Genomic DNA, 17998 nt, shown 5'->3' on the forward strand with positions numbered 1-17998 from the left:
CAAAGAGAAAGATCTCCCTCTCCCCCCACCCACCCCCAACACTGAAGTTACTTGACGGCTAACAAGGCGTGTAACTGGTGCCTAGCTGGCTGTGGCTGTGTGGGACAGTAGTGTCCCAATTCCCGATCTGGACAACATCTTTCCCAAAACATGTCACTGCCCCTTTCCCAGTGCCACGCTCAGGAGATCACAGAAGTGACCTTCCCAGAGGCGCTGGGCCCACTCAGTCTGCCCTATGATCATCTCATTGCTATTTTTGTTAAACTCTTTCTTTTTGTTTTTGAGACAGCCTTACTCTGCAGCCCTATTGGGCCTGGAGCTCAATAAGTAGATCAGGCTGGCCTCGAACTTACAGAGCTGGAGACAAAGGCATGCGCCACCACATCTTGACTTTTTTTTTTTTAAAGATTTATTTATTTATTATCTGTAAGTACACTGTAGCTGTCTTCAGACACACCAGAAGAGGGCGTCAGATCTCATTACAGATGGTTGTGAGCCACCATGTGGTTGCTGGGATTTGAACTCAGGACCTTAGTAAGAGCAGTCAGAGCTCTTAACTGCTGAGCCATCTCTCCAGTTCCCACATCTTGATTTTCAAAAATTCCTACTGGGCAGTGGTGGCGCACGCCTATAATCCCAGCACTTGGGAGGCAGAGGCAGGCAGATTTCTTGAGTTCAAGACCAGCCTGGTCTACAGAGTGAGTTCCAGGACAGCCAGGGCTACACAGAGAAACCCTGTCTCAAAAAACAAACAAAACAAAAAACAAAAAAAAAGTTATTTACCAGGGCTAGCTGAGCATACATGTGGCACAGGCATGGAGCCCACATCAAGAAGGTCCCATAATGGGTTCAATGCTCCACGAGAACCATCCTGAAATTCCTTGGTTTTCCAGGGCAGGGAGGGGTGAGACAGAGTCTCCGGTGGCTCAGTCTGGCTTTAAACTGGCCCTGAACTTCTGCTCCTTCTGCTTCCAGCTCCTGAGTGCTGGGGTTTCGAGCCTACCACCAAACCCAGTTTTGTTTTGCTTTTTAAAATCAAGGTCTCCCTATGTTACTCCAACTGGTCTTTAACACCTGGGCTCAAGGAATCCTCCTGCCTCAGCCTCCCAAGTGTTGTGGATTGGTTCTAATGTTACTTGAGTTAATTCAACTCCCCAAATCACCCGGGAATCTGCACATCCAGAGGCTGAGGGTCCCTGCCCCCAGCTGGCTCTAACTGGACAATAAAGTGGCCAGCAGCCAATGGCTGGGCAGGGAGACACTGGCCGGACTTTACATTTCTCAGGCAAGGAACCACAAAAGGAAGGGGGTTTTAGAATCACCAAGAGGGGGAAGCAGGAAGATCGGGCTTGAGAGACGGAGGAGAGCCAACAGCCACGTGAAGGAGCCGGGAGGGCGTGGCCTGAGAGGGCTGCCCAACTGGGTCCAGGAAACCAAGTTAGAATATAGATTTTAGTAAGTAATAATTCACAAATATCGGAGGGGAGGGTGAGTTAGCAGTGAGGAGGTTTGGAAGTGCCCAGCCGTTGCACTGTTCAAGGTATATTAAAAATCAGGCTATGCATGTGTGCGTGTATGCGTGCGTGCGTGCCTGCGTCTGGCTTTCATGAATCCAGAGCACTCTGGCAGGTGACCAGAAGTGTACTGCAGCTACCGGCAGGGGAGCTTAGAGCAGATTAACTCCCTCCCGCTGCAGTTCCGGCTGGAGGTGTAGGAACAGCGTGTGCCTATGGGTTTGCCCCAGGTCCAGACACCACACCTGTCTAGGTGGCTTCACTCTGAGCTCTCCTCCACAGGCTTCCATTCTGGGGTGCTTATTCACTAGAGTATGATGCTATTTGGGAGGTAGGGCCTAGCTGGAGAAAATATCAGGAGAGGCTGGCCTCGGAAGGTGACATCTACCTGGGCCCAGCGCCTTGTGCTCTCATCCTAATCCCTCAGGATGCAATCAAACAGCCTCACCTCACAAGCGGTGAGAGCCTGTTGTTAACCTTCCCCACCAAGGAAGATGGCAGATCTAAGCCAGGGTCCTTCTTTCTTCTCTTAAGTTGTCTCTGTCATATAATTTGATCAGAGCAACACAAAAGTCACCAATCTAACCTGTCTATGAACTAGCCTTCCCCAACACACACACTTTTTCATTTGTTTCCTTTTTTTATTTAGAGACAAAATAAAATCTCACTATACAGCGTTGCCTACCTGGGAGCTCACTGTATAGCTCAAGCTGGACTCAAATCCAGAGCTCTAACTACCTCTGCCTCCCAAATGCTGGAATTAAATGTACATGCCACCATGCCTGGCCAAAACTGGATCTTACAAGAGGCCCAGGCCAGACTTGAACTCACTATTGAACTACCTCAGCCTCCCAAAGGCGTGAGGTACCACAGCTGGCTGAAACCCTCACATACATCTGACCAGGGTCTTGTTTCATTTCACCAGGCCTCTTCTGTCCTGTGAGACTCGGGGTGGGAACATTTTCCAGCCTTGAGCTCTGGGCTCATGCAGCACCCACAGCCCAGCCTCGTGAAGCACCCGCAGTCCAACCTTTGCTCAGCTCACACCAAGACTCCAAACAAGAGAAACATCTCAGCCATGCACTAGGCAGCGGCGGAATGAGCCCTGGTGTACTCACAGATGGCAGGACCTGCCCTGGAGGCAGGGACAGGGTAGAGCTCAGGCCTTGGAGCCACTACTACTGACAGTGAGAATCCTGCTGAGAAGCAGGAGTATAGTATAAAGAGGGGAAACTGATCCAGGCACTGTGGCACTTGCCTCTAATTCTCACAATCTGGAAGGAGAATTTTGAGCTCCAGGACAACTTGGGCTACAAAGTGATACCTGTTCTCAAAAGACAAAACAAGCCAGGTGTGGAGGTTTGAATGAGAGTGGACTCTGAGGGCTCACGTGTTTGAATGCTTGGTCCCAGTTAATGGAACTGTTTGGCCAGGCAGTGGTGGCATACACCTTTAATCCCAGCACTTGGGAGGCAGAGGTAGACAAATTTCTGAGTTCAAGGCCAGCCTGGTCTACAGAGTGAGTTCCAGGACAGCCAGGGCTACACAGAGAAACCCTCTCTCAGAAAAAAAACCAAAAACAAACAAACAAACGGAACTGTTTGGGAAGGGTTAGGAGGTGTGACCTTGTTGGAGGATGTGTCACTGGGGATGGGGGTGGGGTGAGCTTTGATGTTTCAAAAGCCCACACCAGGCCCAGCCTTGCTCTCTCCATCTCTCTGGCTCCAACTTGCAGATAATGTGAGTTCTAAGTGGCACGCCTGTCTACCAGCTGCCCCATCCCAACCTCGGCGATAATGGATTAACCCTCCCAAACTGTGAGCAAATCCCCAAGTAGATGCTTTCTTGTTTAAGAGGCCTCCTGCCCGCAACAGAACAGACACCAGGTAAGGGGCATATGTTTCAGCCTAAGCACTTGCGGGGCAGAGGCAGGGGGATATCTGTGAGCTGGACATCATCCTGATGTACACAGTGAGTTCCAGGCCAACATGTTAGAGCCGACTCAAAAAATAAAATAAATAAAAGTAAAAACAGCAAGGGATGCATACATACACAAAGAAATCACAAGGGTGAGAGATGACAGAAAGAGCGCAATGGAGATCAGTGAGAACAAAATACGTCACACAGAGGTGTAGACATGTCATAAGCCTCGTCATGTTGAGTAAATACATCCTAATAAAACGTTATTACTTGTATAAAACTGACCAGGAAACAACATCCAATGTGGGCAGCATGGCCTGGAATCTATCCACAAAAGTTCTGAGCAGTATGTTACATGTGGTAGCGCACGCCTTTAACCCCAGGCCTCTTGAGGCAGAGGCAGAGGCAGAGGCAGAGGCAGGTAGATTTGAGTTCGAGGCCAGCCTAGTTTACAGAGAGAGTTTCAGATCAGCCATGGCTACAGAGAAACTCTGGCTCCAAAAACAAAAAACGAAGTTTAACATGGGGAGTCTATGACCAACAGACCCGGCTTTCTTAAGGTTGCCACCCACAAAGGGTGGGACTTGGTGGTGATGCAAATATCTGGGGTCAGGGGTCACCCAGGCTCCTGTCAGTAAGGAACCAGCACCTGTGCTCCGGAGGCAAGATCAAATAAACTCACTGAGATTTCGCGTGATGAGGGACCACCATGGTGACCCAGCGGGTGAAGACACTGGCTAAGACTAATAACGACCTGTTTATTCAATCCGTAGAAGGCACTATGGAAGGACAGGCTGCCTGGCAAACCCAGCAGGCTAAGCATCTCAAAGTCTCTCAGAATCCCTGATGCTGTCTCCTGGGTCCGACTGTGCACACACCCACATGCATAAATGAATCCTTAATGGGAGGGAGAAGGCCTGAGTAAGGACTGAGGTACGCTTGCCCCCTCAGTGTCAGCGCAGCCTTGGAAGGAAGTCATTCAGCACTGGGGAGGACCGGTTTCCTGTCTTTCCCTCCAGCATCTACCCACCGGCTAACCCTGCCTGATCTCTTTCTTGGGGTTTTGTTGGACTTCCAAGACAAACGGCAGAGCCCGTGGCTGATGTCCAAATGTGCATGTCTTCCTTCTGCTGGTGCACTGGGATGGCAATGGTGGCCCGGGAACAACAAAAGAAGAGAGTCTTCCATCTGCCAAGTCTTCTTAGTGTCTTTTTAACAACTGGGTGGAGTCACAGCAGGAGGCAGGGATGGGGAGCACGGAGAGGCCAGAAATGGGGAGCAAGGAGAGAGGGTCAACTGGGTGGAGTCAAAGCAGGAGGCAAGAATGGGGAGCACGGAGAGAGGGTCAACTGGGTGGAGTCAAAGCAGGAATGGGGAGCACGGAGAGAGCGTTAACTGGGTGGAGTCAAAGCAGGAGTCAGAAATGGGGAGCACAAAGAGAGAGGCCAGGAATGGGGAGCAGAGAGTCTCAACTGGGTGGAGTCAAAGCAGGAGGGAGGGATGGGGAGCACGGAGAGAGCGTTAACTGGGTGGAGTCAAAGCAGGAATGGGGAGCACGGAGAGAGCGTCAACTGGGTGGAGTCAAAGCAGGAGGCAGGGATGGGGAGCACGGAGAGAGGGGGCTGAAGAACCATTCACCAGAAATATGAAGAGAAGCACAGAACAGGGGAGCCTGGCTGGCTGAATGGAATCCCAGGGCCGTGCTCTCAAGAGAGCCATCGTTTACGTCTGATGCTTTTGTCTGTTACCCTGAGAATGTGTTAGCAAGAGGGGACTAATATACAGAACCCCGGACAGAGTCCTGCGGAGGGCTCCTCTGACCAGCCACGTGGAAAGCCTCACACTCCCTCCTCTATAAAGGCCTTTGTCCAAAATATAGTAGCCATGCCATTTGAAGGCGTTTCCAATCTAACTCAAGTCTCTCCTGCTTCCAGGGACTCCAGCTTTTCAGACCACCAACCTTGAAAACAACTTCAAACAAAATAGAAAATCTCCTAGCTTTTCCCCCAACATGTTTCCCAGGAGGAAATTCTCCCGGGGTCTCTGACTCCCTGGGGACAGGCTGCCTGCCAAACCCACCATGCTAAGCATCTCAAAGTCTCTCATGTATCCAGCTGATCTCTTTCACAACTCCTAGTTTCCTGAAAACAAGACCCTTTGACATAGTTTCTCCTAAAAATAATGCTCCTTAGCCAGGCGGTAGTGGCTGGGCGTTAATCCCAGCACTCAGGAGGCAAAGGCAGGCAGATCTCTGAGTTTGAGAGCAGCCTGGTCTACAGAGTGAGTTCCAGGACAGCCAGGGCTACACAGAGAAACCCTGTCAAAAAACTAAAAATTGGTTAGTTAATGAATGAATGCTCCTCACCACTGAGTGAGTTCAGTAATCTCGGGGCCCTTAACTGTCCCTGCCGTCAGGCAGGTCAGCTACCTCACCAACATCCTCTCATTCCCAAGCACACTTGAACCTGGGTCAGAGCCACAGGCTGGGAGCAAGGCTGGGCTTCTCCAAAGGTGATGGGGTGGGGTTTTGAAGTTCTGTCATTTAAGGAGGGGTGAAATAGCTCAGTGGGCACCTTGGTTACCTGGATTACCCACTAAGTGGGTACAACTTCCATCCTGGAACCAAGACAGCAGGAAAAGAGCCCTGCCTCCTGGAACCTGCCTTCAAACCACGCGCACACACACACACACATGCAACACACACCCACATGCATGCAACACACACCCACACGCATGCAACACACACCCACACGCATGCAACACACACCCACACGCATACACACGCATACACACGTGCAACACACACATACACATGCGCGCACACACACACACACATGCAACACACACCCACACGCATACACACGCATACACACATGCAACACACACATACACATGCGCACACACACGCACACATACACACACGCACACACGTACGCAACACACTTTTTAAATATAATAGAGTTGAGACTGGTGAGGTGGCTCAGAGCTTAAGGGCACTGGCTGCTCCTGCAGAGTTTCTGGTTCAACCCTTCGCTCCCATGAGACAGCCTGAAGGCTCGGAGGTTAATAGCGGTGTGCGCACAGTACGAGTGTGGGCAATATACGTACCCGAACACAGAGGATAAAGAATTTTAATTTAAACAAAAATTTAAATATACAATAAAATTAAGGTTCCTGCATTTGAAATGTGTCCAGTAACGAGTCAGTAATGGGCTATTTAGCCACTTCTCCTTGGATAAAGATTTACAGCTGGCCACACTCCCAGCTCACGGGTTTACAATGCCCGCACAGGTGCAGCGGCCGCCTCTCTGGAACCCGTAGGCTGCATTCCCTGTAAGCAGATTCCATTGAAATGCTACGGTTCAAGCTGTTGTTTCTTACTCCCTACGTGAGTCTGTGTGGGTGGAGGTCAGAGAACAACAGTGGGGGTTGATCCTCAGGAGCTGGCCTTGTGTGTTTATATTATTTATTTCTTCTTCTGTGTGTGTGTGTGAGTATCTGCCTGCATGTGTATGAGTGTACCATGTATATACCGTGCCCATGGAAGCCAGAAGGTGTCAGACTTCCCAGACCCGAAGCGACAGGTGGTAATGAGATGCTACATAGGTCCTGGGAACCGAATCTCTGTAAAGGCAGTGTCTTCCAGTGCTGAGCCATCTCTGAGCTCCCACCGTGTACTTTGAGATAGTCGCTCACTGGCCTAGGTCTCATCTATTCAGATAGGTCAGAAGGCCAGAAAGCCCAAGAGACAACACCTGTCTCTACCTCCTTCCTGATCCTGAGGTCACAGCACACTAATATAATATAACATAATATAATATAATATAATATAATATAATATGTAATCACTCCTAGAGTTTTACATGGGTTTCAAGGCTCCCCCTGCTTACACGGCAAGCACTTTACTGACTTGCCTCTTCCCCCAGCTCCTAAAAGATGTTTCCAAGAGCTGTTCTGAGGCAAGCAAGATGGCTCATCAGGAAAAGGGAACTGTCACCAAGCCTAACAACATGAGATTGATCGCAAGGACCCACACGGTAGAAGGACACAGAGCTCCTGCAAGCTGCCCTCTGGCCTCCACATGCACACCATAAGACACTCATCATCTCCCCCATACTCCAACACACACATACACAATAAATACATATAAAAATAAAATAAAGCTGTTGAAGGATTGCATGACCAGGAGGCACCTTCCCCCCCTCGGCCGGCAAAGGGAATGGAAGGGTGAGCCAGCGAGCCAGAGGCAGCCTGAGTTAACTGACAGGACTAACTCTCAGAGCACAGTGGCGGTGGCCTGAGCTTGACCTCTGGTTGTCTGAGCAGCTGTCCCAAGGCCAGACCCACGACCCCTGCTCCCCCAACCATCTGCAGCAAGTGACAAAGTTATAATGACTCCCGGAAGCTCACCTCGTGACGTGAGCCGGCTGTAGACCTGGGAGTTCATCTCCTTGTCACGCACATAGCATCGGATCTCCTCCACTGCCTCTCGGATGATGGTGACAGCCAGCACGAAGCCCTGCAGAGAGGGACAGGGTGAGCCCTGCTGAGACCAATTCTCATACTTGGGGCAGACAGCGTAAGATAACAGTGATGGTCTGTATATGCTCGGCCCAGGGAGTGACACTATTAGAAGGTGTGGCCTTGTTGGAGTAGGCGTGGCACTGTGGGCATGGGCTTTAAGACCCTCATTCTAGCTGCCTGGAAGCCAATATTCTGAGAGCAGCCTTCCAATGAAGATGTAGAACTCTCAGCTCCTCCTGCACCATGCCTGCCTGGATGCTGCCATGCTCCCACCTTGATGATAATAGACTAAACCTCTGAACCTGTAAGCCAGCCCCAATTAAATGTTGTCCTTACAAGACTTGCATTGGTCATGGTGTCTGTTCACATCAGTAAAACCCTAAGACACACCTCCATCTGTAAGAAAACCAAGGCTGTCTTCACCCTGTAACTCAAATCTAGAACCACACCACAGAAAGCAGGTGGGAAGGCCTGCTGAAATGATGGGTGATAAGAGTTGACAGCTGAATGAACACCCGGGAGACCTGACTGGGCTCTGCCACAGTGTGACCCTGACGGTACCCTAACCGCTGGCTGAAGGCTGAGCAGAATGCCTACTATGCTGGCTTAAGAGTAACATGTCCCTTACAAGGCCACTGCTCAGGCCTTGAAGCCAGGGAATGGGAACGGAGACTCCTCTGTCTGCAAACCCGAGACCCAGAGGGTCTCAACAGACCCTCACCAGACTACTCACCAGAGGGACCCAGTAGGTGTAGAGGGCGCCAAGCCTCATCTCGGGGACGAACTGGGAGCAGGCGAGAAGCAGGAAGTAGAGGTTGAAGAAGTACCTGAACTGGCTGAACAACACCTGGAATGGAGAACAGGGGGCATCAGCATCTTCCTTCCGGGGCTGGTGGAGCCTGGCAGGACCAGGGGGAGGTGGAGGGGGCACTCCTGCAGAGAGTGCAGCGGACGGTGGTGCAAAGTCTGAACAGTTCTGTGTGCTCTAGGAAGGCAGACGTGGGCAGCAGAAGTAACAGCTGCATGGGCTGGTGGTGTGGCTCCGTGGGTAGTGTTCATGGCTGTCATCCCAGGCCCCATCCCATGTGCTCCCCTCATCCCCACCCCCACCCTGCCTCCTGCACGCATGATATCTGGGGTCCCAATCCCAGCACAGTATAAACTCGTGTGGTGTCACATGACTCTAATGTCAGCACTTGGGTGACAGAGACAGGAGGATTCCAAGTTGAGGGTCATCCTTGGCTACACAGGAAGTTCAGGACCAGCCTGGAGTACATGAATTCCTGTCTCAAAAAGCAAACTGTGAACACAAGGACAGCTGACGAGGAGAATGGCACAGGGACATTACCATGTCAGTCAGGTATGGTAGAAACACTTGTCCCATGGGACAGCTTACAGGGATCAATTCTCTCCTTCCACCTCGAGGGTCTCTGGGATGGAACTAAGATCATCGGGCTCAGCGGTCTATGTCTTGACCGCTGAGCCGGCTCGCTGGTCCACATCTTATTCCTCTTTTAGTTTTGTTTCTGGGCACAGGGTCTCTCTATGTAGCCCTGGACAGCCTGGAACTCACTATGTAGACCAGGCTGGCCTTGAACTCACACAGCTCTGCCTGCCTCTGCCTTCAAATGATGGGGTTAAAGGTGTGTGTCACATGCCCAGCTCCATGTTTTATTTCTTAAACTGTGTATTTTAGAAGTACAACCCAGTAACTCGAAACTCTGTTTGGGAATGGATTCTAATGAGAGACCATTGTGCTGTAATTTGAAGACAAAGGTCCACCAAGGGATTTTCAAATCGCTTTATTTATCTATGTAGAGGGGGTGGGGTGGCACACACCACGGTGCATGGGTCAAGGTCAGAAGGCAACCCGAAGGCGTCAGCTCGATTTCCCCTCCACATGGGTCAAACTTGAGTCGTTAGAACTCAGGCAGCAAGTGCCTCCACCCACTGAGCCATCCTACCTGGCTGGTTTTTATGTTTGCTTGTCTGTGTTCCTTGAGACAAGCAGCAGTCCTGGCTGCACTCTAACTCACAGAGATCCCCTGCCTCTGCTTCCGAGTGCTGTAATTAAAGATGTGCTCCACCACACCTGGCCCACTGTAGAAATTTTTCTAACTTTTACTTTTAGATTTGTTTTATTTTGTGTTTTGCCTACATGTGTATCTGAGTGCTACATGTATGCTTGGTGCCCAAGAAGGCCAGAAAGGGACAGTGGATCTCCTGGAACTGGGACCCACTTCCCCTGGATCCTTTGTTTCCCACTACTTCCGGTGGGTGGTGGGTGGTGGGCTACAAGGAAGATTAAAACGTTTATAACCCATCATTAAAAATAGGTTTAAAAAAGTTACAGATGCTTATCAATGGTGGTGAGTGTGTCCATAGCTCCAGGTTCATGCAGGATCAAGAGCAAGTGTGCGGGCTCTAGAATCCCTTGTGCGCATGTGTTTACATGCTGCTGTGTATGTGAACATGTGTGCCACTGTGCAGGGAGACCAGCGGTCAACACTGGTGTCTTCTACAATCATTCTCCATCTTTTTTTTTTCTTTTTTTTGAGAAGGGTCTCTCACCAATCTCACAGCTCACTGACCGGCTAGACAGGCTGCCCAGTGAGTGAGTCCAGGGAATCCCGTCTCCTCCCTGAATGCTGGGATTACAGCTGTGTGTCCCCATGCCCTGATTTACATGAATGCTACAGATCCAAAATCAGGTCTGTGTCTATACCAAGTATTGTCCCAGATGAGCCATCTCCCCAGCCCTGCTGAAACATTTATTAACAAAAGATTATAAATTCCTTCTCTAGATGGTAGGATTAAACCTTCCTCTCTGTACTTTAGTCCCCGGCCCTCCTGAGCCTTGCCCCCGATGTTGTGGTGGCACGGAGAAACACCTTGAACACCACAGGTGATCTGTTCTGGCATCCTGACAATAATGCTGTCTCCAAAATGCCCACTTGACATGAAGCTGTTCTATCACACAGGTGGACTGGCATGGTCCTGAAGACGGCGACATTCCCTGCTGGTGCAGACCCTTCTGGCCAGGGAAGTTGAAGGGTCAGCAGTGAACAGAGCAGAGAGGACACTCACAAACTCTACCACAGGGACTAGAGTCTGCCACGGCATAAAGTCACAGTGGAAAAAAAAAAATGTAGCTGCACATACCCCGGGAAGAAACGTGAAGAAATTGTACTTCTGGTTGTTGATGACATTTCGAGGGTACCGCTGGTCCCTCTTCTCCGGGTGTCCCAGCCAGACAGTACGGGGCCTGGGCTCCCCTCCGCCGCAACATCTTAACCACTCACAGCACCTGTGGGAAAGACAAACCCACAAGATCAAGACCACGCCCATGTTATCATCACCACACCCATGTCATCAGAGCCACACCCACATCTAAGTCACACCCACATTGTCAAGACCTCATCCACACATCTAAGTCATGCCCACACCATCAAGGCCATGCCCACACCATCAAGGCCATGCCCACAAGTGCCATGCCAGAGATTCACATCAAGGCCACACCCATAGCATCAAAGCCACGCCCACATCTGTCCACTCTCCTCCTCACAATGCTTTTCTCTAAAGGGACCAGGCCAGGGCCACAGCCCTCCAATCTGGGGTAACAACCAATCTTCACTGATCTAAGATGCAGCGGTCCAAGGTGCTGTGCCCCCGTGATGGCTACTGGAGAAGATTCACCATGGAAACAAGCCCCAGGCCTGTCCGTGAGGGAGGTTCTAGATGGCCGGGAAGAACCACCCTCACGGGGCAGCACCGGGAGCGTGCGCGCAGCACCGGGAGCGTGCGCGCAGCGTCGTGGACTCCCAGACTGAACAAAAAGGAGAAATCCAGCCGAGCACCAGCGTTTCCTGCTCTCTGCTTCCTGACTGTGGACACCGTGTGACCTCACTCTCTGCGACAGCTTCCCCACCAAGAGGGACAGTGAGTTGAATGTAAACTCTTCCTCTCTAAGCTGCCTTTGTTAGGTACAGTTAGGTATAATCACACAGTCAAGAAGTAACTAATGCAATCCTGAAACCCAAAATTATTTCAAAAAAGCATTCACTTAAAAATAAACAATTAAGCACCGGGCAGTGGTGGCGCACGCCTTTAATCCCAGCACTTGGGAGGCAGAGGCAGGCAGATTTCTGAGTTCAAGGCCAGCCTGGTCTACAGAGTGAGTTCCAGGACAGCCAGGGCTACACAGAGAAACCCTGTCTCGAAAAACCAAAAATAAATAAATAAACATTTAAGCTAAGAAATCTTATATACCTCAGTGAGAACTATTATGGATTCTGTATATTTTACAGATGACAGTAGGGGTAGTGGGTACAGAATTGAAGCCCACAAGCCAAGATACGAGCGACAGCCAGATCCACCTTTAACCTGTGTGGGTCCCCTCCCTGATCAACCGTGACTATTATGTAAAAGACAGTGGGGGATCTTCTCTCCATCCCGACCATTCTCTTTTTAGTAAATATTGAAGGCACAAAGCAGAAAAGGCCACGTCTCTGTGCCTAGAGAACCTGGAGATGGGCCAGTAGCCAGCCACAGGAGCAGGACCTACATGCCACGCCTAGTCAAGCCCTCCGGAAAGCACTGGTCACTGGCACCAACCCTGATCCCGGGTCTCACACGAGCCAAGGAAACACAGCAGGCTCTACTACCTCCACAGCCACGGTGAGAAGCTGTTTCGGGAGAGCTTGCAGATGGGGCTTGACGGTCATAGCCCCCTCAGGCTACAGTGAAACCACCACACACACACACACACACACACACACACACACACACACACGCTTGATGCTCACTCCATGCTCCTGCACAATCTGGGAGGAGGAAATTCCCAGATTGCCAGCCCCTGCGGTATCACCAAGCAAAGTAAAACCAGCCAGATAGAGCTGCCGTGACTCACATAACGACTGGCCCACTGTGGACCCTCCTTCACCCCTTCCTCCTGCAGGTCGGGACTGGGTGGGATGCTGGGGAGCAAGAGCTAAGCCCACAGGGTCCATGGGAGCAGGACCCCGAAGCGGAGCCAGCCGGCGAGCTGCCTGCTCAGACGCTCAAAATTTCCATGATGAAACACAATGCTCTTTCTTAAAAATAGCATCCTCATTCCAGTAAACTCAGCTGGGTGGAGCATGCTGGGATACAGGCAGGTGCTACAGCCAGTAACTGCTGCCAGCCACTAAGTCGCTCTAAGGCCAGAAGCCATACAAGAAGCCACCAAGGACTCCACATTCACCACACGCCTGCTCGCAGGCAGTCACCACACTGGCCCTGAGGGGACACTAGCTAAAGCCCTGTCACCTGATAGGGAGGTTAGGAAGCTAAGACAGGAGAGAGGGGAAGACGGAAGGAGGTGCAGAGGGAGGAAGGCGACTGGACTCACTCTACATGCAGAACACTCCTGTACTTCTCACAGTCTTCGGCAATCCTTCACACTGTATCCACGGGCTGAAGAAATGGCTGAGCGGCAAAAGCACTGGCTGCACAAGCCTGACCATCTGAGTTCGGTTCCCAGAACCCCCAGTGAACTTCCTGAGAGTCCTCCCGACCTCCACGCTCACGCCACACTCCCACAAACGTGTAACAAACGAAAAAGAGCTGAGTCCCAGAAAACACTGCCCACCACATAGCTAATGGGACGTGACAACACTGCACACCGCATAGCTAATGGGACGTGAAAACACTGCACACCGCATAGCTAATGGGACGTGAGAACACTGCACACCACATAGCTAATGGGACGTGAGAACACTGCCCACCACATAGCTAATGGGACGTGACAACACTGCACACCACATAGCTAATGGGACGTGAGAACTAAGTAAGAGAGTCTCCGCTTACTGTTCCTGCAAGTTTTTGTTTTGTTTTGATAAAAGGCTCCGAGTATCAAGTAAGCAGGTTGTTATTCCTTAGTAACCTATAGACGTGTGTGTCTGATTGTCTGTGTCTGTGTATATGTCTGTGTGTGTGTCTGTGTGTGTGTATATGTCTATCTGTGTGTATGTTTTTGTGTGTCTTTGTGTCTATGTGTGTGTGTGTCTGTGTTTGTGTGTACATAAAGAACCAAGATGTTCACAAACATCAGAAGTAAAGCCAGCAGGAGACTGCTTAAAAGTTTCCAGAGGCCGGGCGGTGGTGGCGCACACCTTTAATCCCAGCGCTTGGGAGGCAGAGGCAGGCGGATCTCTGAGTTCGAGGCCAGCCTGGTCTACAGAGTGAGTTCTTGTCTCGAAAAACCAGAGAGAGAGAGAGAGAGAGAGAGAGAGAGAGAGAGAGAGAGAGAGAGAGAGAGAGAGAAAGAGAGAGAGAGAGAGAAATAGAGAGAAATAGAGAGAAATAGAGAGAAATAGAGAGCATGGTGGTATGCATCATCCCAGGATTGGAGCAACTGAGGCAGGCAGATCCCTGGGGCTTCTGATCAGCCCGACTGACCTGCTTGCGGGACGCTTCAAGGTTTGTGTTTTTAACACCGTTTAGGTAATTGGCTAGGAGACTAATTGTTTTGTTTTTCCAGTCAATTTCGCTATGGCAAGGATGAACTCACTCAGGAGGCCCACTGGATACAAAGCACCAACGTAGGGGGCCCATGGTCCTGTAACTCACACGGGAGACCCAGAGAGCAAAGCCTGTTCAGGGTCAGTCTGGGCTTAGGCAAGACACTGTCTTTGTCAAAACCAAACAAAAGCAGTCATATTCCAGGTCCTGAGAGTACCAAACACTAGGACAAGATCCTTGGCTTTTCCTCACGGTCCCACTACTAAGCTGGTCCCAAGGAAGGTGCAAAGTCTACCCCTCCTCCCAGGGTCCCAGCCACAAAGCAAAGCACGATTCTGCCAGTTAATGTGGGCGAGTCCAAAGCAGTCACATGGAATGAATGTCTGTGCCCAGCATGGATGGTGTATCCCCCACATGAATCAACCTTCCCCAGGCTATCCATTCTCCAGCCCCTCCCCAAGAGGCCATGTGCAACCGGAGCAACACTGTATACAAATGGTAACAAACTCAAGACCCTTCCCGGTCCTTCTCATGAGGTAGTCTAACTGCCAGACAGTGATGGCAGGCGAGGCTGATCTGATGGAGGGTCGGCTGTTGTGTCTCAGGACTTAAACTCTACAGCATTCAGGGCACAGTAAATCAAGGGCCCTGAGTGAACCCAGTGTAGGATGATCAAGGCCCAGTCCAACTCCAGTTAATCACCTTGCTTGTCCTGTTGCTAGAAACAAAACTGTATATTTATTTTCAACCCAGATCGGTTTGCCTTTCAGCTGGACAGTATTTCCCGAAGTCCTGGTGAGAAGGGGACTGGGCAGGTAATCAGAGTTCTGTGTCAGGGTTCGAGCACAGGCCAGGCTGAGTACTCACAAGCCAGGCCCTCAGCTGGACCATGAGTACTCAGAGGCAACAACACGACCAAGGACTGTTGCAGGGAAACACCAAACCCTGACCAAAAGCTGGATGCTTCCGGAAGGATCTACCCTCCTCCTCCTACAGGCTACCAATGACAGACCACTGAACCATCCCACCAAACTCCAACTTGGGGAACGTAGGAATTCACTGGGTTTGATTAGACATAGATGAGGATCACTTCCAGGAGTCAGGGTGACCCGGAAGCAGCAGGGCCACTGACTTCCCCATAGCTGCATGGATGGAGCACCCCTCGAGTTACCCGCAGTCTAACACTGTAGCGCCACTCCAGGTTATGAGGCCACATAGGGTTAGGACAAATGACATAAAACCATGAAACTGGCCAAGGAGGTGCAGCCCATGAAACAATCAGAGAAGACTGGTCCACATGGAATAGTCTACCATGACGGGTGTTGGGGGAGGGGGGTGTGAGTGAGGTCAGAGGAGGAGGAGAGGATGGGGGGATGAAGGGGGGAGATGAAGATGGAGGATGGAGGAGGAGGGAGAAGGAGGGAGCAGGGAAAGGTGGAAAATAAGAAGAGGAGGAAGGAGGAGGAAGGAAAGGGGAGAACAGGAGGCAATGAGGAGAGAGGTGGACATGGGGGGCTGAGGGAAGGAGAGGGGACAAGAAGAGGAGGTAAAAAGCAGGAGGAAGAGCAGAAAGAGGGAGGAGGAGGAACAGTGGGTGGAAACCCAGGGTGTCAGTCTTAATCCACATGCAGTAGAGGTCAAGTAGAGCTCAATCTGCACTGCAAGAGCAGATTGGATAGGCCTTATTTATATTTTAAATTTCATTTTACATGCATGCATGAAGGTGCATGTGTACCACATACATACATGCAGTGCACAAGGAGGTCAGAATAAGTCACTAGATCTTCTGGAACTGGAATTACAGACAAACATGAGCTGCCACGTGGGTGCTCAGACCTGAGCCCAGGTGCTCTGCAAGAACAGACTCTCAATTTGCATTGTTTTTAAAAACTCATCTTGGGGCCTTGGAGATGGGTGAAGAAGCTTGCCACCAAGCCTGGCAGCTGGAGTTCAACCTCCTGGGTTTCCACTGCTGTGGATTTGGTTATTGTTTGCATTATGTTCATTGGGTTCCTCAAAAAATTAACACAAGAATCCTGAATGTGAGGCACTACGGTTCCTACTCCCAGTTGGTTCTAATTGGTTAAAAAAAAAAAAAAATGCTGGCAGCCCATGGCTGAGCAGAGACGGAGGCCAACTTTAGATTCCCCCGGGCAGGGAGCCAAGGGAAAAAGGATTTGTGCCACTATGCTGGGGAAACAGAAGGATCATGCTTGAGACCCGCAGAAAAAAAGAGCGGACGACCATGGAAGAGCCTGGGAAGAGCGGCCCAGGAGCTCCCCACTCCTTCTAAGGTAGTGTCTTAGTCAGGGTTTCTATTCCTGCACAAGAAGCTAGTTGGGGAGGAAAGGTTTTATTCAGCTTACACTTCAACACTGCTGTTCATCACCAAAGGAGGTCAGGACTGGAACACAAGCAGGTCAGGAAGCAGGAGCTGATGCAGAGGCCATGGAGAGATGTTCCTTACTGGCTTGCTTCCCCTGGCTTGCTCAGCCGGCTCTCTTATAAGAACCCAGGACCACCAGCCCAGGGATGGCACCACCCACAATGGGCTGGGCTCTGCCCCCTAGATCACTAATTGAGAAAATGCCTTACAGCTGGATCTCATGGAGGCAATTCCTCAACTGAAGCTCCTTTCTCTATGAACTCCAAGCCTGTGTCAAGTTGACACACAAAACCAGCCAGTACAGGTAGCAAAGATGGAATATAGATTTTAGTAAGTAATAACTCAGGAGTATCAGAGGGGAGGCATTAGCAATGTGGAAGTTTGGGAGGGGCCTAGCTATTGAGCTGGGCATATTAAATATACGGCCGTGTGTGTGTGTGTGTGTGTGTGTGTGTGTGTGTGTGTGTGTGTGTCTTTCATTCAAGAATCCACAACACTGGGGTGGTATCGAGGAACTCACCCAGCAGCTGCTGGGGAGATTAGAGAGGATTAATCAACCACTACTACAGACCATCACAGAAGAAAACAGACTTCTAGATTGTCCTCTGACCTCCACACATGCACTGTGTATGCACAAGCCCTACACACAAAATAAGTAAATGTAAACCCACACATCCTAATTTTAAAAAATAGCCATCTGTTGCTAGGCAGAAAAGATGCTGCAGTGGACAAGAACGGGAGGTGGGAAAGAAGGGGGGGGAGGAGGGAGTGTGTGAATCCAATCTTTGGGGAGCAGGTGCCACTGTCCAAGCACACAAAGACGACAACCCCGATGAGGGTGGTCCCAGTGGGGACCGGGAGGGACGTGCACAGACCCTCAGCATGCTGGGGAGTAGACACACGCACTCTCCACAAAGCTCAGTTCACGCTTTCACGCACTGCTCACAACTAACTGCACAAGCCAGGTTCGAGCACATCGCACATCCGTTGGTCACCGCAGGCCAAGCCAGTGAGAACTCATTCCCCCAGCATCCTCTGCTGTCGCTGCTTCACCTCTCACTGAGCAGCAAGGAGTCTATGCCTGGCTGATCTGGGCCCAAGCCAGACACTCCCAGTACCTGAGGCTGGGATTGATTTCCTTGCTTTTTTTTTT

The 17998-nt window shown here is 50.7% G+C and overlaps 1 protein-coding gene and 1 long non-coding RNA gene across 8 annotated transcripts in view; one reads left to right on the plus strand and one right to left on the minus strand.

Moving 5' to 3' along the window:
- Window positions 1-17998, minus strand: part of Atp9a (ATPase phospholipid transporting 9A (putative)) — a 110303-nt gene that overhangs the window by 64808 nt on the left and 27497 nt on the right. For 6 of the 7 annotated variants that reach the window (XM_031372859.1, XM_031372855.1, XM_031372853.1 and 3 more), the window contains 3 exons: window positions 11121-11265; window positions 8692-8805; window positions 7845-7953 (listed from right to left, as the gene is read on the minus strand). In XM_031372859.1, the coding sequence (XP_031228719.1) occupies window positions 7845-7953; window positions 8692-8730 (148 nt within the window). In that variant the 5' untranslated portion in view covers window positions 8731-8805; window positions 11121-11265. Of the gene's footprint in view, window positions 1-7844; window positions 7954-8691; window positions 8806-11120; window positions 11266-12867; window positions 13079-17998 lie in introns of those variants that run through there. The other variant, XM_031372856.1, reaches the window with a different exon arrangement.
- Window positions 11359-12866, plus strand: LOC116091450. Its single transcript, XR_004119038.1, has 2 exons — window positions 11359-11897; window positions 12430-12866. It is a non-coding gene; the product is annotated as an uncharacterized LOC116091450 (long non-coding RNA).

This window comes from Mastomys coucha, unplaced genomic scaffold (genome assembly GCF_008632895.1).
Source record: "Mastomys coucha isolate ucsf_1 unplaced genomic scaffold, UCSF_Mcou_1 pScaffold15, whole genome shotgun sequence".
NCBI lineage: Eukaryota > Metazoa > Chordata > Mammalia > Rodentia > Muridae > Mastomys > Mastomys coucha.